Raw genomic sequence first — 23,502 nt, 5'->3', positions numbered from 1 at the left:
CATAAACATGACATTAAACATTTGAAATCATGGAGGAAGATCATGGGGAGGTTATGGAGGTGTGGGAGTTACAACTATAACGGTGAGAAGTAGTGGGAGTTATCTACATAATGGAAAAGAGTAGTGGGAGTAACTTCTTTAAGAGTTATAGACATCCACTACAAAATAATATTTCATAACACTAAGCAAATTTAGCAAATGACCCCCAACTTTTTCTTTTTGTTTTAAATGATGCAAAACAAACCTAAAATTAACTTGTTTTTAAATTAATTTCTAAAGCAAATCGAAATTGGGTTACAAAGAAACATTTTGGTGTCGGGAAAGTGTACTAAAATGGCGGCGGTAGAGTTCAGAAGTTCATAGTACCTGAGTTTCAGCTCTTCACAATAGGAGAAGTTTCAAAATCTACACGAGCTTAAAGAAAAGGGGAAAACTGCAAAGACAAATTTGTGAATCAATAATAATTCTGGGGGTATTGTGTATCAGTTAAAATGGAGAGCAATAATAGCTTGGAGCAAACACTGCAAGATGGGAAATTGTATCGTCATGTTAATTCTCTCATTGTCGCTCATCTTCGCGATAATAATCTCAATCAGGTACTCCTTCCTCAATTCTTTGGTTTTATACATATATTTTACCTTTACAAACTACTTAAGTAATCTTTTTTGGGTAGGAGTTGATTACAGCATAAAAGATAGTCAAACTATGATCAATTATGATAAATAGTACTAGTAGGACTCATATAGACATCCCAGCTAGCTTGTTATTGAGGCACACACACACACATACACACACTTGTGTGTGTGTGTGTGCGTGTGTGTAAAATTACCATATGCAACTAGTGCTTAGTTAATCTGTCATATGAATGTTTGATCACGCGAGATCTTTGGGAGTCATTATGTTGCACTGTCGGAGCTATTGTTTGTTAGACCGATGAACGAGCAGCTTATAAGATTGTGTGAGAGATTAGGCTTTATTTGTGGGGGTATCAAGTTAGGGAATATTAAAAACAAGGAAGTTCCAGTTAGCCCTTGAATTAAATTTAATGATAGTGTAAACAAGGTGAAGGGGAGCCTTGGCGTAACCGGTAAAGTTGTTTCCATGTGACCAGTAGGTCACGGGTTCGAGCCGTGGAAACAGCCTCTTACAAAAATATAGGGTAAGACTACGTATAATAGACTCTTGTGGTCCGGGCCTTCCCCAGACCCCGCGCATAGCGGGAGCTTAATGCACCGGCTGCCTTTTTTTTTTATAGTGCAAAACAAGGCCCTGGCATCAAACATAACCTAGAGGGAGTGATTTTCTGTTTATAGTTGTTTCGGTTAAGAAAGCTATTTGATTGATAGCCAAGAAAGACGATTGAGTGTTGCATCTTTGGAAGAAAGGAGGAAATGGTGAGGGAAAAGGTCAAGAAGAAACGGGAGGATTATTTATCTTGAGGTGATGTATGCATTCATCAATTTGTTGTGTACATATAGATCTTCTTTGTTTGAGATCCATTCCTATTACCATCTTTTGGAAGAGATTGGAGTGATCCAACATTGAATGGATAGCTTCATTATTTTTATTTTTGCTTCTTTCTTTATTTTCTGCTTTCCTTTTTATTTTTTGGTGCCACTACGAACATATTCCTTCTTTAGTGTGGGTGGGTGGGGGGATTGAAGATTTGTGATCATGATCCTTTTCCATTTAGGAAGGTAACAAAGGTATCACTAGGCATAGGAGGTTCTAAATTATTAGGTGATTGAGTGACTCAGTTCAGTTGAGGACATTGGTGATTACCAACAATTAGATACATATCACAAGGGGCAACTTGAATGTACCCTTAATGTTTGGTAATGCAAGTTATGGTCTTTCAGATGAAACTGTCTTTACACCATGCCTCAAATACTCGTTGTCTCCGTGCAATTGTATCTAGTTCTGGACTTACCGGAGTAGAGCTTCTACATATGAACTATGAAGGCTGCGTAGCTTAGGGAAGTGCTTCTTTTATTTGGCCTCTATTCATGCTCTGTTGTCATATCCCCAGCAATGTTCACCGTAGCATGTTTGTCATACCTCTTAGATCATAACATAATTTCTTTTTAAACAGACTTGCTAAGTCTTGTAATTTTTTGGTGGGAATGAACGAGTGGTCATGTTTGCTAACGATACTGGATATCTGACATTTGGCGGTTCAATACCCAATTGTTTTTTTCTCGGTTTCATTTAAGAGGGTGTCTCCTATTTCTACATTAGCCTCATTGGTGCCTGAGAAAGTGCTACTAGTCGAATCCTCAGTGGACCTGAGCGATAAACCTAAACCCACCGGAGAAGATGAATTAGAAGGAGAATTTGAAGTTGAATTGAGCCAATTCCTACTCCTTCAGAGTCATCTCTTAAGCAATTCCGATTGGAGAACTTGTGAGTTGTGACTTCCCCCGACCCCCAAAGAGTAATTATCTCCTTGAACAAGGAAACATCTACAAGAACTCGAAAATATTTTGGCCTCAAATTTTCTTTGCCAAGGCCAGCATATGTTTTCTTTGGTCATTTTGCTGGATGTTTCTTGCTGTCTCTTACATGTGATATGGAATCATTCCGTGAAATATTGTAGTAACATGTCAGCTGCAAGTGAGAGGTTTATTCGAAAGCAGTCATCTTTTCCCGGGTTAACTGCATGATCTTACACTACGATGGGATTCAAATAGCAAAACTGAGAACATCACTGTGTCTTTTGTTTTGAATAGAAACGCTACATAACAAGACCAAGTTAAGTAGAGGTTGTGACGAATTCTGCTATGCATTATTACAGGCTGCAAGTGCGGTAGCTTCAGCCACAATGACACCAATGAATGTTGAAGCTCCTACAAACAAGCTACTTGAATTGGTTGCAAAGGTTTGTATCGGTTGGTAAGGTTTGCTATTATTATGGTTTCACTAATTTTAAGTTGTTCAACATGGGATAAGAGAATAGATATAGAAAAGCTTCTTTATCGCTCTAAGCCGTTAACAGGGTCTTGCAGTGGAGAAAGATGAGACGCTGAGAGGAGTTTCCACAGCTGCACCTTTTGATCCAGTCATAACTACAGGATATGGCTCAATCCCAGCCCCTCGGACTGCTTCTGTTGATTTCAGGTATTCTATCTTCCTAAATCGCGCTATTTTCTTATCAACGTGAAGGGTGTAAAAGTTCTCTTTTATATGTTGAGTGTTAAAGTACAATTAATGCGTTGTCGGTTGACCAAAACTCTAAAACTCCTTGTGCCACGCTGGTGTATGCGGTTGACAATTTCCACTGAGTAGAGTAGAGTGGATTATCTGGTGATTGTGGGAAACGCTTTGGATATTTGAATATTAATTTTTGTAATGAAGAGTAATAACTAATGTGGAATGTTTACCTGTAACCATCTATGGAAAGACTAGTCAACTTGAATATTTCTTTTCCTTTTCCTTTCATTAGTTTCATCTTTCAAAAACAGATTGGCAGGCGGCTCTACGTGCTATGATGATAAGTTTCATTTCGTAAAATAACTAGTTTCCTTTCGGAATTTATGTATGAGCGCACTTTTACGCTGTAACAGCTTTTATTTTATCATTAGGTTATGTCAATCATAAACTGTTGTTTAAATTTGATCCTTCATAAGCCTTGCAGTAGCAGTGCAGAATCCCTTTGGATAAACAATAACAACATACCAAGTATTAACCCATGGGGTCTGGGGAGGGTAGTGTGTATGCAGACCTTACCCCCCTACCTTGTGAGGATAGAGAGACTGTTTCCAATAGACCCTCGGCTCAGGAAAGCATAAGCACCACATTAATGAAAATATAGACAAGAAGGGACAACACCAAAAAGCCATATAAAAGCAGAATAAAAACAACAAGGTGCAGAATCCTTTTGGATCTGTTCACCAAAAGATTTAGTGAGGCATGTGGCTTATAAATTATAGTGAGCCATCAAAATGCATCTCTTAATCATTGATCCTAAGAAGAATGTCTCGAGATTTCAGTTTTCATGATTCACCATATATTAATATGTCTGCGTGAATCATAAAAAGCCCGTTTCGTGGCTCTATCTGTATCTCTGTATATAAAAACTTCTTCTTTCTTGAGTATCAACGAGCTTATGAATGATGTTGAGATTGTCATTTGATGGAGCTGATAATTAAATTCTCCTTCTGAACAGTAGTGTGAACGATACAAAAGGCTCGTCAAAGATTATCCCAAAGCATGAATCACGACATGTTTCTGAGCACAAGGTTGTATCTTAAACAAAACTGTAGGTTTGAGCTCTCATCTTTGTTTCAATTGCTGATTTCCAGAATCAATTTCTCAGGAAAGAATTTTCTTTTAGAATGTAGCAAGGTGTGCCAGATTTAGTCCAGATGGAAGATTTCTTGCTACTGGAAGTGCGGACACGTCTATTAAACTGTTTGAGGTGTTGTATCTTTTCTATAGCATTCCAATTTCCATTCTTTTACTTCTACAACTCAAGCATTGCCTTATGCAGATTTCAAAAGTTAAGCAAATGATGCAGCCAGACGCAAGGGATGGCCCAGTGAGGCCGGTTGTACGGACTTTTTATGATCATCAACAAGTAAGATCTTGATATATGATACTTGCATTTCTTGATTCCATTGTCATGGATGTTAACATTTTTCGGTTAGTTATTTTGAACATTGGTTCGTAAGAGTTAATTTTATCAACTATTTAAGTAAAAACTTTACTGGATCGCTTTTAAACAAAATTATGTTAACTGGATTTTTCTGTATGATGTTTTCCTAGTAGCCTCTGCCTCCATTGAAATGCTGAAAAGAAATAAAAAGTAGCATCTCTCTCTCTCTCTCTCTCTCTCTCTCTCTCTCTTTGAGGGAGCATATCTTTGTTTAAGTTTATTGTCAACTTGGATTTGGCGACATGGTGTTGTGCAAGATATTACCTTTAGATATTGATGGTACCTGTTTCCTCTCTATTCATATGAATCTCAGTTTCTGAGGTGTGACTATCTCAGGATTTGCCCTGTTTCTTATCCAGTATTTATACATAACTGCAGCCAATAAATGACTTGGATTTTCATCCGCAAAACACAGTACTCATATCTGGAGCAAAAGATCGCACCATCAAGTAAGATATGTTGTAATTAACTGTGAAATTGCATAATTTGCTTGTCATTGGAATATGAACTAAATACTCTTCTTTTTTCCTTTTCTTTGACTGTTTTCAGGTTCTTTGACTTTTCAAAAACGGTGGCAAAGAGAGCATTTAGAGTGATTCAGGTCACTCAAATGATTTTTAAATTTTCAAACCAAACATTAATCTTGAACTTATTTTAGAGAAAAATATACTAACTATGCTATTGGATTTATATTGTATATTTTAACAGGATACACATAATGTAAGGTCGGTGTCATTTCATCCTTCCGGAGACTTTCTTCTGGCAGGCAAGTGCATTTCTTTTTAGTTAGCTACTGGATTTTGGACTGCTATGTACTAGTTTGGAGAACCTAAAGTTGATTTAATGATGCTATGTCAGACAACTTTTATCTTCGAAAGTTATATACTATTTTTTGTCCTAAAATTGGAGAAGTAGGGAAGGCATACTTGTACAGGTCGCTACCAGAACAAAACAAGCAATGCACGTGTGTGCTATAAAGTGAAAATCTTTTTGCCCATCTTTTTGGTATTGGTGATCAAATTTTCTTTGTCGATTTGCTAATCCTCTCTGTACAGTTACTTCTAACTAGATTTTTAGAATGGCTTTTAGGTAAAGTAACTTTTGTTATTATTCCCTGCTTACTAGAAAAAGTAACTTTGAATTATTCACATATTCAGTACTAAGGGTGTGCTGTGACTAACAAAAGGAGTAAGGCCGTCCCTGTTGCAAATGTACGGAGCCGATGATATTCAAAGTATCATCTACTAAATGAAAATTACACGAAAAGCTAAGGCAGTCAGAAAAGAAAGTCTTATATCTATGATGTGATGCCTGGTTGATTGAATCAACATATGATGTTGGTTTCTAAATCTTAAGGAGAAATAGACCTCTGGATAGGCAGCTATTGATTTTAACTTCAACCAAGAGCAGAAATATATATAATTAGGTGTTGTAACTTGTTGATATGAAGTACAAAAACTGTAGTGACAATTCCCACCATGTCAGATGGCCAAGCTTTCCTGGAACTGGCATCTAATAAAGTTGAAATTGGTTAGAGAACCAATTATTTGATTCTGTACTCATAAGATTGTCTAACTTTCCATCTGATAAAAAAAGATTGTCTAACTTCCTATATTACCGACTATATTTACTGCCAACTCATTCAGATGAAGCAGCAGCAGTAATGAGTACGATTTGCACCTTGCCTATCGGCTAAAGTTCTCAAATAATGTTGGTTGTTACAGGAACTGATCATCTAATTCCCCACCTATATGATATTAACACTTTCAAATGCTACCTGCCAACAAATTTCCAAGAGATGGGTGTCAATGGTGCTATTAATCAGGTAAATTCGTGTACATAGATGCTCTGATCAGAGGATTATTTGTTTACCATTTTATTTCCTTACAGGTTAGGTATTCATCTACTGGTGGAATGTATGTTACTGCATCCAAAGATGGTGCTATTCGGTTATGGGATGGGGTAACTGCTAGCTGTGCGCGATCCATTGATGGTGCACATGGAGCAGTGGAGGCCATAGGTGCAAATTTTACAAAGGATGAAAGGTTAGGGATCCCTTGTGGTTACAGCTTACAAGCTTGAACCAGGATTCTTTTCTTCAACGGGAAAAGAAAAAGAGAAAAAGAAAAAGGCAAAAAGAAAGAAAAGAGAACAAGATGTTTATTCCAGTTGAACCACTGTCTAGAAATGAAAAGGGGGATTTTTTGCCTTTTCATGGTCTAGAGGGTGGGAAACTTGTGAAAAGAAGTTGCCTATGAGAATCTCCTCTTCCTGTTTTGTCACAAAGAAGTTGCAGCATAATATATCCTGCTTGATAACTGAGTTTATCTTGTATACTGTTCATGCACTTAACCATAAAAATGTTGTTGTTCTTTTCTTTCAAATTTTAATGTAGCATCATTCATGATCCTACTTGACATAGAGCTTCATTTTTTAGTTGCCACGTGGAACTTGATTTACGTTCTATGAGAAATTCTTGATAATTTATAGGGCTTAAGATGCCTTCTCAAGCTTGTTTATTTCAAATGTTTCCTAGGTATATCCTCTCATGTGGAAAAGACTCTTCGGTGAAACTTTGGGAAGTTGGCACAGGAAGATTGGTCAAACAATATCTTGGAGCTACACATACACAGTTGCGCTGTCAGGTATGTCAGGCTCATACTGCTTGCTTTGAAGAATTCATGTTTCATGTTACAGTTATTTATATCATTTATAGCAAAGTTGCATATTATGAACTATCCATTGCTTGTCATTATTTAATATGCAATACATGGCAGCATATGCCAAGAATGCTGCCTTTAGTTTATCATTCTTGTGCCAGCTTCTCCATGGTTTCAAACTGCTTGTTGAATATGCTGCAGCTATCATGATCACCATGGAATTGCATTTTAAAAATAGCAGCTAATACATGGAAAGTATAACAACAATAACGCCTCTTCCCAAGCTACTTGGGGTCAGCTGTATGAATCTTCATTATCCATGTCACTCCATTAGGCCGGTCTAAATTTTGCGTTCAACTATCACATGGAAAGTAAAAGATACTCCCTATTTTACAATAGATGTACCAACCAGGAATTATGTCAATTTCTTGTTGGAAGTTCTGGTGATTTTTGAGATGTGATTGTCAGAGAGGATGCTTGTAAAATTCTTCTATAGTGGATTTCCTGTATCTCATGCTTGTCTTCTTTAGTTAGGCTATATTTTATATATGCATCACTTGTGGTGTTTCCTTTTCTTCTTTTGTTTGGACTGAGCTTTTCTTTATTCCGAAGAGAAAAGGAGCTATGTTATTCCCACTTTTATGAGAACGTTTTGCCTTACATTCTTGTTGACATTTGACAGCTGAATAATGCCTTTTAATGCAGGCTATTTTCAATGATACAGAAGAATTTGTGTTATCAGTTGATGAATCTCTGAATGAGGTAAAGTATAGCTTCCTTCAATACTTATGCAGGTAACGTTATGGAGATTAATTACGATGTTGGTCACAGATTGTTGCATGGGATGCTCTGACAGCAGAAAAAGTGGCTAGGTGGCCCTCCAACCATGTTGGTGCACCTCGTTGGCTTGAGCATTCCCCGGTAGAAGCTGCATTTGTGTCCTGTGGAATGGATCGATCCATTCGGTACTGGAAGGAGGTAGTTTAGTGCGACTGATGAGCCAGTGGCATGTAGCAAAGCCAGGGATATATATATGCGAGTGTAATTTAATAAGCTTTCTGTAAGAAACTCTCACCCCACTTGTTTGTTGTATACTCGAGAGAAGAGAAAAGAGGTATTCGTCGTAGGAAGGTCAACCGAGCAACCTCTTTTGTTTCCTCACCATGCCGTCAGCTAAGTGGATGGAAGTGATTTTTGCTTTGTCTTACCCCTCTCTCTGCCTCAGATTCTTTTCGTCTCGGATGGTGAAGGAAAGTAAAAAAGAAGAGGCAAGGAGGTATAAGGCAACTTTCAGATTGGTCGAATGGTCGGGCGTGGTAGTTAATCTCCTCTATCTTGATAAGGGTCATTTGCTGATCATCCAAATTCCCCAGTTTTTCATTTACAGTTTTACACTATGTGGACACAGGCTTGATAATCCTTTTGAGATGTTCAGTAGCAAACTTGTACTGTTTATAGGATATTTCATGTTTCTCTTGTTACAATGGAAACTGGAAAATTTTCTTCTCTCAATGGATATTTCTCCACTTTTCAAATTAGATGTTATATTTGATGTTTGTTAAAATGAACACCTTTGAGATTGAAATTAGGAGTATTTTTTTTTTAATGTAATTTGAAAGCAAGATAGCTTGAAAATGACACTTTTTTAATAGATGATTATTGTTCTGTATTTGACACCTACAAATACAAAAAGTTTGATAATAGCTGTATGGAGGGCATACAGCTAGACCAACCTTATGGCCTTGATCACTTTAACTAGTAGGGCTGTGCATAATTTGGTAAATACTGAATTATCGTACCGAAATCAAAAAATTTGGTATTTGGTAATCGATATTTTGATATTTGGTTAAAAAGTTTTTAAATTATGGTGCTAGGTAATAAGTATGGTATTCAATATTTAAAAATAAAATATCGAAATATTGATACCGTACCGAAATATATACTATATTACACAATACATATTATTAATTATAACATAAATATTCAAGATCTAAATTTTACTTTCTGTTATTTTTATAGTTTTCTTTCAACTTACTATCATTTGTTCCACTATACTTGTTGTTCCCCCTCTCCTCTTTGGTTGCTTACTTACATTTCAACCTTTCTCCATCAAGATTTAGCATTTTTGTTTTTCATCTTCTTCTTTTTTCTCACTATATTATAATATTTTTATTTTCGTATTTGTGAATACCTTAGAATATTATAGTCTATGGCTTTATACACTAGTTAATATTCGACCGAACGAACTGAAGTTACCAGATCGAATAAACTGAAACCGAAAGGAGAAAATTGAACCATACCAAATTTAATTAGGTATGATACTGGTATAGCATTTTAAAAAATTGAATACCAAAAATGCTGAATCGAAATATCTAAATACCGTACTGTACCGACCGACGAACACCTAGGTTCTTGTATAGATAATCTAAAAGTACTAAGTCGTGTTAAAATAAGTACGACTAATAAGTACTAAGTATTAATTATATGACTAAATAATTATAAAAGTGAGTTATGCATTTTCACTATCTAAATCAATGCAAAACTAAAAAAATAAATATCATTGTCAGTTCTAGTATTGAATTGAATTTTTCTTTTTTGTTAGCATTAATATTGATTTGATTTTGCTTTGGGCTTTATTTGAGTTACTAACTTTTACGGGCTGTAAAATATATTTGACCATTAAAAAGTTCTAAATCCAAACTTGAAATAATACATTAAAAGAGAAAACTATTAAAGGGTTTAAATTATATTATAATAATTATTTTTATGTATAAAATATTTTTAAAACTTGTATACATATAATGTCGGGTTGGTTTGGTTTCGGTTTGACTTTTTTTAGTTAAAACCAAACCAAACCAATTATGATCAGTTTTTTTTTCTAATAACCAACCAAATCAAACCAAATCATAGTCGGGTTTTTTTTCTCGGTTTGACTCGGATTATCAGTTTGGTGCGATTTGTCGGTTTCCTTTGTACACCCCTAGTACTCAGTATGAAAAGTGAAAGTTGTTTCGTTTAGTACGGGATCGCTTCACACCTCGCGGTACTTACACTTCTCGCCTATCGAAGTTCTATTCAAAAACCTCGTTCGAGAACTTGTATAGAGAAAAATTTTCCGTGGCACAACAGTTCTTCCATACCAACTTAGCTGCCCGTACCACTTAAAATCTGTCAAAAGATTTCTTTTTTTTTTTATTTAAAACAAACTATTAAATTATCATATATAATTAAAATTTATCATGAATTAATTAGTTTTACATGGGATACACCAACCTTCTTTTTCGGGTTTGAGCACATTAATTATCAAAATTGAAAAACTATAATTTTTTATCTAATGGATGTGAATTTTTAATGGAATTATGGACGACCCCGCTTGAGGTAAAAAGTCGAATTAAGAAGAATATTGGGCAAAAAACAAAATTGGTCTATCAGCCAAAATTAATTGTATTAGTGCAAAATATGTTTATTTTTTATATATAATTGATGTGAACCAATATTCAATTTCTAGCACGACGCTAACAATTACTACAACAACAATGCATCTACTCCCACAAATGGGGTTTGGGAAGGGTAAAATATATGCAAGCCGTATTTCTACCTTGTGGAGACAGAAGAAGTTGTTTTCGATAGATCCTCGGTTCAATAAAAGCAAAATCGCAATAGTTATGACAAAGAACCACGACATAACGCTAACAATTGGATGAAAAAAGAAACACAATCAGTACTAAGTATAAATAGTGAAAATGGTTTCGTTTAGTGCGAGATCGCTTCACACTTCGCGGTACTTACACTTCTCGCCTATTGAAGTACTGTTCAAAAACCTCGTGCCAAAACTTATATAGAGAAGAATATCCCGCGGCGCAACAGTTTTTTTATACCAACTTAGCTGCCCGTACCACTTAAAAATCGGTCAAAAGATTTAAAACAAGTAAATTATTAAACTATCATAATTAAAATTCATCATGAATTAATTAGTTTTATATGGAATGTCAACATATACCAACCTTCTTTTTTCGGGCTTGAGCACACAGAAATAATTATCAAAGAAAAACTATAATTTTTATCTAATGGATGTGAATTATTAATGGAACTAGTCTCAAGGTACACGCGATGCGCGTGTATTCTATTTCAATGAGTACTAATTTATTTAAATTTGTGTTTAAACAATAAAATAAAAGTATAAGTTCCTAAAGATAATTATATATGTTAAATGTGCATAATAACTAAATAAAGAAAGAAGCTCTCGTAAAAATCCTCAATCATAAGTCAATAATTCAACTTAAAATTTATTTCAGTTTATTAATATTATAACTTTAATTTCACAAGTTATCATGCTTCCTTTTTCAGTTTCAGCAAGAACAAATCCTTAAAAACCTTATAACTTTAATTTCACAAGTTATCATGCTTCCTTTTTCAGTTTCAGTAAGAACAAGTCCTTAAAAACCTAAATAGTGCTGAAGGATAACATAAAATATGTAATTAGGCAACTAATAATCAACAACTTTTATATGATCACTAAATCAAATTAAATAGCAATGAAAAAAAATACATTTAAAAGGATACTAAAGCAAGCTTGTGAGAGAATTTATAATTGAAAGAAGACTTTTCCATGACATATTAACTCTAGAGAATGACTTAGAATTAGAATTAAGAAAAAGGTAGTCCGGTGCACAAGGCATCTCGGATAATTCTATATAAAGTAAAATTTTAACATTTTAAAGTTCTAAGTATTAGAAATTTTAGTCCAAATAATAAAAAAAAAATATTAATTTTAAACTTCTAGAAATTATAGAAATAATTAAATGAAGTATTTTTTTATATAATAATTAATATTAATTTGGAGGGACTTTATATTTTCTTTTTTGCTTAAAGATCAAGTTTAAAATGAAAAAAAAACGTTAGTTTTAAATTTAGTCTGTTATTGTAGGTATTTTATTGAATAATCTAGAATTGAAAATACAATAAGCACATTATCTCTTATTAATAAAAGAAATGGAAAACAAAACGTGATAAAAGTAAGTNAATAAATAAAAGTTTTATTAATTTTAAACTTCTAAAAATTATAAAAATAATTAAATGAAGTATTTTTTTATATAATAATTAACATTAATTTGGATGGACTTCAGATTTTTTTTTTTTTTTTTGCTTATAAAGATCAAGTTTAAAACGGAGAAAAACGTTACTTTTAAATTTTAGTCTTTTATAGTAGGTATTTTATTAAATAATCTTGAATTGGAAATACAATAAGCACATTATCTCTTATTAATAAAAGAAATGGAAAACCAAATGTGATAAAAGTAAGTCCTATAAATTAGGATTCATACCTATTTTAAACAAAGAAGAATTTAATATACAAAATATAGTTAATTTGAAGCCCTAAATTTTAGGCAAATAACTTAAATTACTATTTTATCCAATATATAATATATTTTTAAAGGGTAAAAAAGGCGAACGAAATTTCGCTAAGGACCTTCGTGCTTTTAATATAGTATATATATATAGATTATGGACGACCCCATTTGAGGTAAAGAGTCAGAAATAGGAAGAATATTGGGCAAAATACAATATTGGCTGGTCAACTAAAACTAATTGCATTCGTTAGCCAAAAAATATACTACGAAATAAGATTATTTTGTAATATATAATAGGAGTAGTTAGCTATTATTATTGAGAGCGATTAAAAATATATATATATATATATATGTCAATTTGGTCTTTTTCCTTTATCTAATGGATGTGGATATTGAGAGGGAAGAAGATATTGGATGATGTGGTTTTAGAAGCTCCCCACTAAAACTGTGGTGAAGGTTAAGAATAACTGCTTTCTTCCTCTGAGCGCGTGGCAAAGTCTCTCCTTCGCCGGAACTTCACCGCCGGCAACTCCATAGGTAACTTCAGAACATGTTTAACGTCACTCTATTTTCTATATTCCTCACATTCTCTGTTCTCTCTCTTTTAACCATAATTTAAACCTCTAGAGACAGAACTGTGGAGGCTTAATTATGAAATTTGCAGTGGCCCTTATTTGAAATTCTTTGAATTTTAGTGTCCATGTAGTAGAACTTTTTTGTACCTTTTACATTGTTGGGTCTTTACATTGTTGAATGGCAGCCGGTCATATTCACTGTTTACTTTTTTTAGTCATATACATAGATTATACACAATTATATACATATATACATAAAGTATACATATATTATACCTCCATCGGTTATTTTTAGTTTAAGCAGTTGGATGGGCGGCTATATGGGTTAATTCTTCTATATTGTTCTTGTTTGTCATACATCTATAGCATTAGCTGTACTGATTCATACTTTATAAGCATGTATAAACTCACAAGCAAAGACTCTGTATTTAATAGCAAAATCCTTAACTACATGAATGAATTCATGAAGATGAAGTCACCTAGGCACCCAGGGGTGTAGCTTAGTGGTCAACGAAGTGAGTTAGAACCATGAGGTCTTAGGTTCAGTTCCCAGCGGAGACAAAAATACTAGGTGATTTCTTCCTATCTATTCAAGCCTTAGTGGAAAGAGTTACGTGGTACTTGTTGCTGTTGGGAGGTAGCCGTGGAATTAGTCAAGGTGTGCGGAAGCTGGTCCGGACACCATGGTTATCAAAGAAAAAAAAGAAAGATGAAGTCACCTAGTTGTAACAATATTGACTGGCTTAGATTATTCTCATACATATCTGAATTTGAAACTTTGCAGGTCTTGAGTTACTGCTTGAAGAGATGGTGTCTTTGCAAAAATATCCATCAGTACATCATGCATATATGTTAAACGCATCCCCTCAGGTTCGACTCGTCATCGTTCTTTACTGCTCTGACCATATATATACCTGTTGTTTTGAAGTTCCTCTTCATTTATAAAAGTGGCTTTGGTGCATCAGCAAGGATTGTTTAGGAACAGCCCCAACCGAAGAGGTCCTGGCTTTCTTATCAGATCAGAACAAGCGCCTGAAGTTTCAATTTCCTCTTGCCAAGGTAAAACTACCCTAACATGATCTGAAAGAAGTCTAATGAAGCGGTACAGTCGGTTTACTGTCAGTTACCATCTATTTGTCAGGCAACCCAAATTTCAGATGGGGTCTTTGGCTCACAACGAGCAATATTTCAAAATTCAGGAGCATTTGAGCTTTTGAAGGACCATTTCATATTCAATGATTTTCACTCCCCCCTATATTTTCTTCTCCTAATTTTTTGCTTTAGAATTAATCTCATTGACAGTTTAAGCTACTTGATATATTGCGTGTGATCTCATTTTCTGTTTTTACATTAACTTGAGTGGATACACTCTATGCTGCCCAATGCATCGGTTGGTTAGTCCAATAGTGTCATCTCTACCATTTATAAGATGGTGAAATCAATTCAGTTCACTCTACTGTGCTCCTTTGATGAGAAAAGAGCAATCTACTTCCAGGTAGTGAACAAATCTCCTGAAGTATGGGCGAAAAGTGAGACCTTCAAAATTGTTGCTTTTGGGGGAAATACCCAAATGGATGAGAACTATTTCGAATAGCAAAACTTTTATTAATAAATATTATCAGGTTGATCGAACACCTTCGTTCACATACATGAAGTGTTGATATAACACCTTCATATACATGAAGTGAGAGTTTGCAAGTTGGAGTCCTGGGGTTTATGGTCTTTGAGTTCAAAGAGATCCTAAATTCCCAACATCTTCATAATAGGCTATTGCTTATTATATTGATCCACATGCAGAATAGTAAACCTGCTTGTCCTTTTATGATAGACCTTTTAGCACCAAAAGTAAAGTGGTTAACCATATACTTTTTATTTGGTGTTTTCCTTACAGATAGACCTGGAAGACGTCAATTTCTTGCCATGGGATCAACAATTGCCCCTTTGTTGCTAATGTCTTATCAGACACCAACATCATGTAAAAATCTTCTCGCGGTGTACTTAAATGTCCTTACATGTTAAATCACTTCAGTTTCATTTCTCAATATATCCCTGCTGTATTAGTGTTTCCTAAAAACTGGTGTTGCGAAGTTATCAAAAACAATTATCTTCCGTGCACTTTACTGCTTCTTAAAATTTCAATGGCTGATATCCTAAGAGTACACCCTTTGATATGGCTCAGTTGCTGCAGAATCTAAGAAGGGATTTCTGCCCGTCACAGACAAGAAAGACGGATACAATTTCGTCTATCCTTTTGGGTGGCAGGTCCATTCCCTATCTTGATAACAATTGTCTGTTACTTTATGTTTTGCAACTTTCTTTTGCTTTCTGTCTTTTAGTTGCACAAAAAGTTGCTGGGAAAACTCGTGTTGTTGAGCTGCTTCTGTGGATTTAGCAATTCTGCATATCTATTTCATTTAATTTCCTTCTGGAATTTCAGCTATCCTTCAAGGGAGTTAAAGGAGCCCCTTTCCCCAGTTAGCTTAGGGCCTTAACCCTCAGTTTTATGTTTCTTATCTCAAAGAAGTGAGGCCTATCTCAGTTTTATTCTTCTTATCTCAAAGACATAAGGCCTATATTTCCCCTCCTAGTTTTTTCCACCTAATTTCTGTTTCATCGCATCTAATACAAATTAAAAAAAAAAATCTGCAGTTAGAATTTTCTAGTCCTTAGCCACTTTGTATTTCTCATAATTTCACTATTATCTTGTAGATTATTTTTGCTTTTGGTTTATTTACTCTTTGCTTGTTCATCTTCTTCTTTTTCATTTTTCCCCTTTTCTCTTGATCCAGGAAGTAGTGGTCGAAGGTCAAGATAAGGTTTTCAAAGATGTTATTGAACCACTAGAAAGCGTTAGTGTAAATGTGATACCCACCAACAAACAAGATATTCGTGATTTTGGTTCACCACAAGAGGTTTGTAGGAAATTCTAAATTATTTTTCTTTTGGTATTTATGAAAAAACAGGCTAAATTTCCCTGCAAAAGTTTCCTGTTTTGCTGGTTTTCTATGTACTGTCTTTTTAGCTATCTGGGTTTTCAGTGTAGTTAGAGTTTTATGGATCGTGTATTGGCTCTTGATTTGAGCCGCCATTCCAACATTTTCTCATCTGCTAATATTCACATTGCAGGTTGCTGAAACTTTAATAAAAAAGTTTTTATCATCACCTTCTCAAAAGACAAAACTGATTGAAGCATCAGAGGTCTGTGTTTTCTAGTTCCCTTCCACTAAAAGTTTTCTTTTATACCTTGATCTTCGAGTGTTCGTCATGCTATTGCTGTTGTTGTTCAACTAGCCCATCAGAACCTTGAAATGTTTGATGTGTAAATGTCAATGTCAAACTTCGTCTCGGGACTAAATTCATCTGGTTGACATGTTTTGATGTTCCTTAAAAGAAGCAAGCTAGTTGCTTGCTAGTGAACTAGCTTTCTCCATGGCTGAAGTTAAATTTGGGCTAACTACGGATCATCTTAGTAAAGCGTTGTTTATCATAGCACACAGTCCAGTTTCAGTCACCATGCGCTGGTATATGTTAAAAGTTCTATGAACTTGAAATAAGAAGGGAATTAATTAATTTGCATAATGCTATCTATATTAGAAGAAACATCAATACTGGCTAAAAGATTTGATTTGGATTTTCAAGTTCCAAAAAAAAAAAAAAAATTTAATAGCTTCTCGAGTTCTCCATATAATGATTTTAATAGCTTTTCTTAGTGTGTCTTCTTGAAACAGGGTAATGTTCTCTCTTTCTTATGTTAAATTTCATGACGATTATGTATTACTTACAATAATTTGGCAGGTGAGGGGCGGGCCCGTTATCCACCGAGTTTCAAACCGTGTGTACCTAGACCTCAAGGATTTCTCGATTATCAATAATAATAAAAATAATAGTAATAATCAATTCGGTATACACATTAGCAACAAAGGATTGGGTTTCAGAAAAGGACCTTTCTGTAGCATAAATGTAGAAGTCTAAAAGGGATAAATGTAGCATAAATGACCTTTCCTTGATTTATGGGATTACTTGTCGTTGCTTTCGTTTCTCTGATTACAATACTCAGTTTTAGTTTTATATCTTTGTATTTTTGCTTCGGTTTTATAATTGGTGTGATTGCTATTGCCCTTCCTTTTATCTTTCCTAAGCCGAGGGTCTTTCGGAAAAGCCTCTCTGCCTTCTTGAAGGTAGAGGTAAGGTCTGCGTACATACTACTCTCCCCAGACCGCACTTGTGGGATTACACTGGGTCTGTTGTTGTTGTACGTTCAAGGCGTGGCCTCTTTTTTTCGCGAGAATAAATTTTGAATCCTCTCGGCTTATTGTTGTGCTGTCTTCACATTTGATATGCAATTACTTTAGGAAAAAAGGCTAGGTATGGGATGAAAACATCTTCTACAAATTTGATATTGCGCTGTTAACATGATGTTATATCATGTCAGCTATAAATTCAGTTACCACTTCAATATGATTTCTGCTCTTCCTAATGATAATTTCCAGGTATTCATGGATTTCCTAGCAAGGCTTCAATTAGCTTAGATTCGTTTAGTCGAAAGAAAGTTAAGTCACTTGTCATAATATTGAGAAATTCTCAGTTGGAAAGGTTTAAGTTGCTACCCTGTGTCCCACGGTCCATCTCCCTTTTGGCAACAATTTGAGACTTTATGGGATCGTACTGTGGAGTAGCTATGATGAAAAATTGTTTCCTTGGATTATTCATGCATATCACTCTCTTGCCATGTTGAAAGATGCCAATGGAAAGAAAGAACCTAGAGTTTTCCTTTGAATGAAAAACAAGTTCATATTCCCTCTGTCATCCTTTCATTAGAAGACCGTCTCCTCCCTTCTTCCAAATGAAAAGGAAATATATCGCTCTAATTGTCTGGAGCTCCTATTTTTGTTTTATACTAAAGAAGGAATAATTTCTGGCTTACCAAAAAAAAGAAAAAACGAGCTTTTACATCTGATACACATGTAAATTTGACATTGCCGTGAACAATTTCACAGCTTGACTTTTTTACATCTGCTGTGGTTAAATAGTGCAGAGATTCCTCTTAGAAAGGGGGATGGGCTTACCATCTGATTTGTCAAATAATCAGTATATTCTTGGTACCTCAAGTGTCTGAAATGAAATGCAAGAAAAATGGGTATCTAGGTGAAACTCATTATGTCTTGGCGACTTGGTCTAAATCTCTTTGCCTATCAATTTCAGTATCCCATATTATAGTCTGGATGTTTTCTATTTTTTCCCTTGTCATGTTTGTATTTTCCAGCATGAGCTTATATACTATTGCTTGACATCTATGAAGTTATTTGACAATCTTTCTCTGATCATACTGTAGCACGATATTGAAGGGAAAGCCTATTACACATTTGAGTTTGTTGCACAAGCCCCAAATTTTACTCGCCATGGCCTCACTGCAGTCTGCATTGGCAACGGTATGAAACTTATGGATAAGTGGACGTGATTTGTTTGGTATGAAGTTCTACTTTTTGTTTACTTGAACATTTCTAGCTCGCCTTGACCAAGCCTGATGAAAGAGTGGTCTCGAATCTTCTGCCTTCCAGGATTAGAAGTTATTACCTGCCAATTACTTGCTTCAATTGTAGTTTTAAAATAAGCACCAATTTAAATGTCATTTATACATTCACGAGCCTCAGACATTGGCATGCCAGTGATTATTTTTGTTAACCGGAAACTTGATTTGAAAGGATATTGCTAACCAGCAAGAATTTCCGACATGGCAAATACTTGTTCATCTCCATAATTTTGGTATCACTATATGTTGGCTTCTGAAAATAAGGTTCAGATGATAGCATGGCTGGTTTGATCTACGGTGAAGATGGGGTTTCCTTTAGTTAAGTTTTTCGCTCAAAGATCAAGAATCATGCAAATTATATGGGGCATCACTGACCATCAAACTCTGTAGCTTTCTATCCGTAATATCAGGGAAAATGGAGAAGTGCAGGAAAAGAGTTCAACCTCCATATCCGACCCCCTTCCGAAAGCCCAAAATGGTTCCAATATCGATGTTTTCTATTGTTAAATGTTAACCATAAGACCACTTTACCATTCTCAGAGAAACCATAAGAAATACTTTAACTGGCCATAAGATTTTCTTCTGTTGAATTTCGCTTTCCTTCGAAAGAGTTGCTATTTGAAAAAAAAAGCGCTGACCAATAACATGGTTGCTTCAAATATGAGAATGCACCAGTTGATATCAATTTGATGATATTATGATATGTGATTATATCATGTAGTTAGTTGACCATTTAAACTCCTTGGTTTTTTATTGTTTAATCCAACCCCATTATGCAAGGTTAGTCCATATTCTAGTAATGCTTCCATAATTCCCACTTATACAACTCTTATAACTCGCAGATACCCTTTCCATTCTCTCGTTTGTGACTTCTGCATTCAAATCAATGTCGTTTGTCCAACCAACCCCCCCCCCCCCCCCCCTTCTTTTTTTTCCCCTCGTAACTGGGAATTCACAAAATGTTGCACATGTTTACCTGACATTTTCTATTTGAATGTTGATTCTAATGCAGGAAAATTCTATACATTGACAACTGGGGCAAATGAGAGGAGATGGGAGAAGATGAAGGACAGGTTACATACTGTAGTTGATTCCTTTAAAATTTTCAATGTCTAATGTATTAGAATTTGAATTGTTATCTTGCTTCCTGGTGATAAGTTTCCCAGTTTTTATCTTCTGCATATTCAGGAAAAGTATCTAACATTGGAGGCTGTATAATCTATGTAGATATGAGCATTCTCCTTTGTGAATCATTTCGTGCAAATTCATTACACATTTTGTATAAACAACATTTGTTGAACATTCTCTGTACAACTTCAATGTTACATGTGTGTGTGCTTTATTGCACTCATGGTTGTTTGTTCTAGTCTACTTCCCCAACCTATACATCTTTGAAGTTATAGAGAAGCTGCACCATCTTCCAATAAGTATATAATTATTTGGCATACTGGTAAAATCAGCTTATGAACATGATTCTTCTCTTTCCCTTTTTAGTTCCTTTTTACCTTCTTCTTTTTTTTTTTAAACACTTTGAAACCGCTACAGAGGCTACCAAATTATTAAAAACTGACAATCCAAGTATCCAACTTTATTATCTAGCTCTCTTTTGGCCAATAAAAATCTAATACTCTATAAATCAAATGCGAGTCTATCGGAAACGGTCTCTCTACACCCTCGGGTAGAGGTAAGGAGGTCTGCGTACACACTACCCTCTCCAGATCCCACTTGTGGGATTTAAGTGGGATCGTTGTTGTATCCATCCAAATGCGAATGAACATATAGAGGAAAAATCTAATTATAAGGATAATAATTAATCATACTACAATCTCAAAAGAGATTCAATCCATGCATGCAATGTGGTAGTTAATATTCAAAATTGAAAAGGAAATGTTGGAGCCTTAGAGGAGAATGGTGGAGAGAGAGACAAGAGAATTATATATGAAGAGAAAAACCATTGGTAGTCCAATGAATAACATCTACTTCTGATATACTGCGATATTGCAGCATACATTCGGTTGCAATACCAACAACAACAACAACAACAACTACCCAGTAAAATCCCACATAGTGGGGTCTGGGGAAGGTAATGTGTACGCAGACCTTACCCCTGCCCCGATAGGGCAGAGAGGCTGTTTCCGATAGACCCTCGGCTCAGAGAGACGGAGACAAAAAACAAGAAAAGAAAAGAGAATTCATTAGTAACTCCATTAGAAACCGTAATAGTAACAGAAGCATAAAAACCAAAAGATGAATGACATGCAATAACAGTAACCAGAGTCTAAGGCCCGGGGCTAAAATAAACCGCAAGAATAGTGTGAGTTCAACATAAACTGCAAGCCATCTAAGATCAACCCTAATCCAACCCCGCCTCACCCCCGGTATGAAGTAAGGAAAGCTCTACTACCCCTATTCTACAACCCTAATGCTTGACCTCCAGGCCTTCCTATCAAGGGTCATCATGTCCTCGGAAATCTGCAGTCGTACCATGTCCTGCCTGATCACCTCTCCCCAATACTTCTTAGGTCTCCCTCTACCTCTTCTCGTACCCACCACGGCCAACCGCTCACACCTCCTCACCGGTGCATCAAGGCTTCTCCTCTGCATGTGCCCGAACCATCTGAGCCTCGCTTCCTGCATCTTGTCATCCACAGGGGCGACAACCACCTTCTTCCGAATATCTTCATTCCTAATATTGTCTATCCTAGTGTGCCTGCACATCCACCTCAACACCGCATCTCTGCTACTTTCATCCTCTGGATATGGGAGTTCTTGACCGGCCAACACTCTGCCCCATACAACATGGTCGGTCTAACCACAGTTCTATAAAACTTACCTTTGAGTATCGGTGGCACTTTCTCGTCACACAAGACTCCAGATGCAAGCCTCCATTTCATCCAGCCCGCCCCTATGCGGTGAGTGACGTCCTCGTCGATCTCTCCGTCCCCCTGAATCATCGACCCAAGGTACTTGAAGCTATCTCTCTTGGAGATGACCTGTGACCCAAGCCTCACGTCCCCGCCTACTTCCCTCGACTCAGCGCTAAACTTGCACTCCAGGTACTCTGTCTTAGACCTGCTCAATTTGAAACCCTTAGACTCGAGAGTCTGTCTCCAAAACTCCAATCTCTCGTTAACACCGGCCCTCGTCTCGTCAATTAGAACTATGTCATCAGCAAATAACATACACCATGGCACTTCCCCTTGAATATGGTGTGTCAAAGCATCCATCACCAAGGCAAATAAGAACGGGCTAAGCGCAGAGCCTTGGTGTAATCCCATAACAACCGGGAAATGCTCCGAGTCGCCTACCACAGTCCTAACCTTAGTCTTAGCTCCATCATACATGTCCTTGATCGCTCTTATGTAGGCTACCGGCACGCCCTTCGCCTCAAGACATCTCCAGAGCACCTCCCTAGGAACCTTGTCATACGCTTTCTCCAAGTCAATAAACACCATGTGCAGATCCTTCTTCTTATCCCTATACTGTTCCACCAACCTCCTAATAAGGTGGATAGCTTCCGTAGTGGAGCGGCCCGGCATAAACCCAAACTGATTATCGGATATAGACGTCGTCTTCCTCACCCTCACCTTCACCACCCTCTCCCAAACTTTCATGGTATGGCTAAGTAACTTGATACCCCTATAATTGTTACAACACTAGATATCACCTTTGTTCTTGTACAACGGTACCACTGTACTCAACCTCCATTCCTCCGGCATCCTCTTCGTCCTAAAAATTACATTGAACAACACAGTCAGCCATTCCAATCCTGCTCTACCCACACACTTCGAAAACCCTACCGGAATTTCATCTGGCCCGGTCGCTCTACCTCTACTCATCTTATGCAAAGCCCCCACGACCTCCTCCACCTTAATGCGCCTGCAATACCTAAAATCTCGGAGACTCTCCGAATGCCCTAAGTCCCCTAGCGCTATATCCCGGTCCCCCTCCTCATTTGGAAGACCGTAAAAGTACGTTTGCCATCTCTCCTTAATCTGGGACTCTCCCATCAATACTCTACCATCCTCGTCTTTGATGCACCTTACTTGGTCCAGATCCCGGGCCTTCCTCTCCCTCGCTTTAGCCAGCCGAAACAACTTCCTGTACCCGCCTTTCTCCCCTAATTCCTCGTATAGACGGCTAAACGCTGCATTCTTAGCCTCCGTGACCGCCAGCTTTGCCTCCTTCCTAGCCACTTTGTACCTCTCTCTATTCGCTCTCCTCTCCTTATCGCTTGTGCTCCCTGCCAACTTCGCGTACGCTCTTCGCCTCCACTTTACCTTGGACTATGTCATTCCACCACCAGTCTCCTTGGTGCCTGCCAAAAAAACCCTTCGATACACCTAGCACCTCTCTCGCCGCCTCCCTCCACACTAGTTTCGCCGTCGTTGACCCACATAGTCGCTCGCGTCTCCACTACTCCTCCAAGCTCCCATAGCGGATAACCTCCCCTCCAAATCCTGGGCTTTATCCTTGGTTAAAGCTCCCCATCTAATCCTCGGTCGGCCACGAGCATACCTCTTCTTCCTCTTCATCATAATGCTGATGTCCATCACTAAGAGCCTATGCTGAGTCGCGAGGGTCTCTCCCGGGATAACCTTGCAATCCTTGCACAACCCTCTATCACACCTTCTGAGGAGAAGGTAATCGATCTGAGTCTTCACCGCCGAACTCCGAAAAGTAACCAGATGCTCCTCCCTCTTCGGAAAAGTCGAGTTCGCAATCACCAGCT

At 36.7% G+C, this 23,502-nt stretch overlaps 2 protein-coding genes across 3 annotated transcripts; both read left to right on the top strand.

Annotated features, from left to right (window-relative positions):
- Positions 274–8,878, top strand: LOC109231050 (cleavage stimulation factor subunit 50). Of its 2 annotated transcripts, none has more exons than XM_019396583.1 (14): positions 274–596; positions 2,795–2,878; positions 2,996–3,117; positions 4,169–4,238; positions 4,334–4,417; positions 4,490–4,576; positions 5,033–5,103; positions 5,204–5,255; positions 5,363–5,420; positions 6,379–6,479; positions 6,545–6,699; positions 7,191–7,299; positions 8,020–8,076; positions 8,146–8,878. In XM_019396583.1, exons 1-14 carry the CDS (start codon positions 492–494, stop codon positions 8,299–8,301), a joined length of 1,311 nt encoding a protein of 436 aa, XP_019252128.1. In that variant the 5' UTR covers positions 274–491; the 3' UTR covers positions 8,302–8,878. The 2 variants fall into 2 exon arrangements, with proteins under 2 accessions (XP_019252128.1, XP_019252127.1); XM_019396582.1 differs by having other exon boundaries at positions 4,166–4,238.
- LOC109231048 (psbP-like protein 1, chloroplastic) lies at positions 13,046–20,117 on the top strand. The gene is made up of 9 exons (XM_019396581.1): positions 13,046–13,202; positions 14,025–14,110; positions 14,206–14,299; positions 15,132–15,215; positions 15,420–15,502; positions 16,030–16,152; positions 16,367–16,438; positions 18,573–18,669; positions 19,783–20,117. The coding sequence occupies exons 2-9, from the start codon at positions 14,048–14,050 to the stop codon at positions 19,884–19,886; spliced, it is 720 nt and encodes a 239-aa protein (XP_019252126.1). The 5' UTR covers positions 13,046–13,202; positions 14,025–14,047; the 3' UTR covers positions 19,887–20,117.

Source organism: Nicotiana attenuata, chromosome 8 (assembly GCF_001879085.1).
Source record: "Nicotiana attenuata strain UT chromosome 8, NIATTr2, whole genome shotgun sequence".
NCBI lineage: Eukaryota > Viridiplantae > Streptophyta > Magnoliopsida > Solanales > Solanaceae > Nicotiana > Nicotiana attenuata.
The sequence above is the reverse complement of the archived record's forward strand: the minus strand, read 5'-3'. Positions and strand labels throughout refer to the sequence as shown.

Bases quoted from the DNA above. Each gene is read 5' to 3' on its own strand.
- LOC109231050 (XM_019396582.1), top strand. From the start codon at position 492: ATGGAGAGCAATAATAGCTTGGAGCAAACACTGCAAGATGGGAAATTG. The intron at 2,879-2,995 runs GTTTGTATCGGT...AGCCGTTAACAG, and splicing joins TACTTGAATTGGTTGCAAAG to GGTCTTGCAGTGGAGAAAGA. The intron at 6,480-6,544 runs GTAAATTCGTGT...ATTTCCTTACAG, and splicing joins TCAATGGTGCTATTAATCAG to GTTAGGTATTCATCTACTGG.
- LOC109231048 (XM_019396581.1), top strand. From the start codon at position 14,048: ATGGTGTCTTTGCAAAAATATCCATCAGTACATCATGCATATATGTTA. The intron at 14,111-14,205 runs GTTCGACTCGTC...TTGGTGCATCAG, and splicing joins TGTTAAACGCATCCCCTCAG to CAAGGATTGTTTAGGAACAG. The intron at 16,439-18,572 runs GTCTGTGTTTTC...ATCATACTGTAG, and splicing joins AACTGATTGAAGCATCAGAG to CACGATATTGAAGGGAAAGC.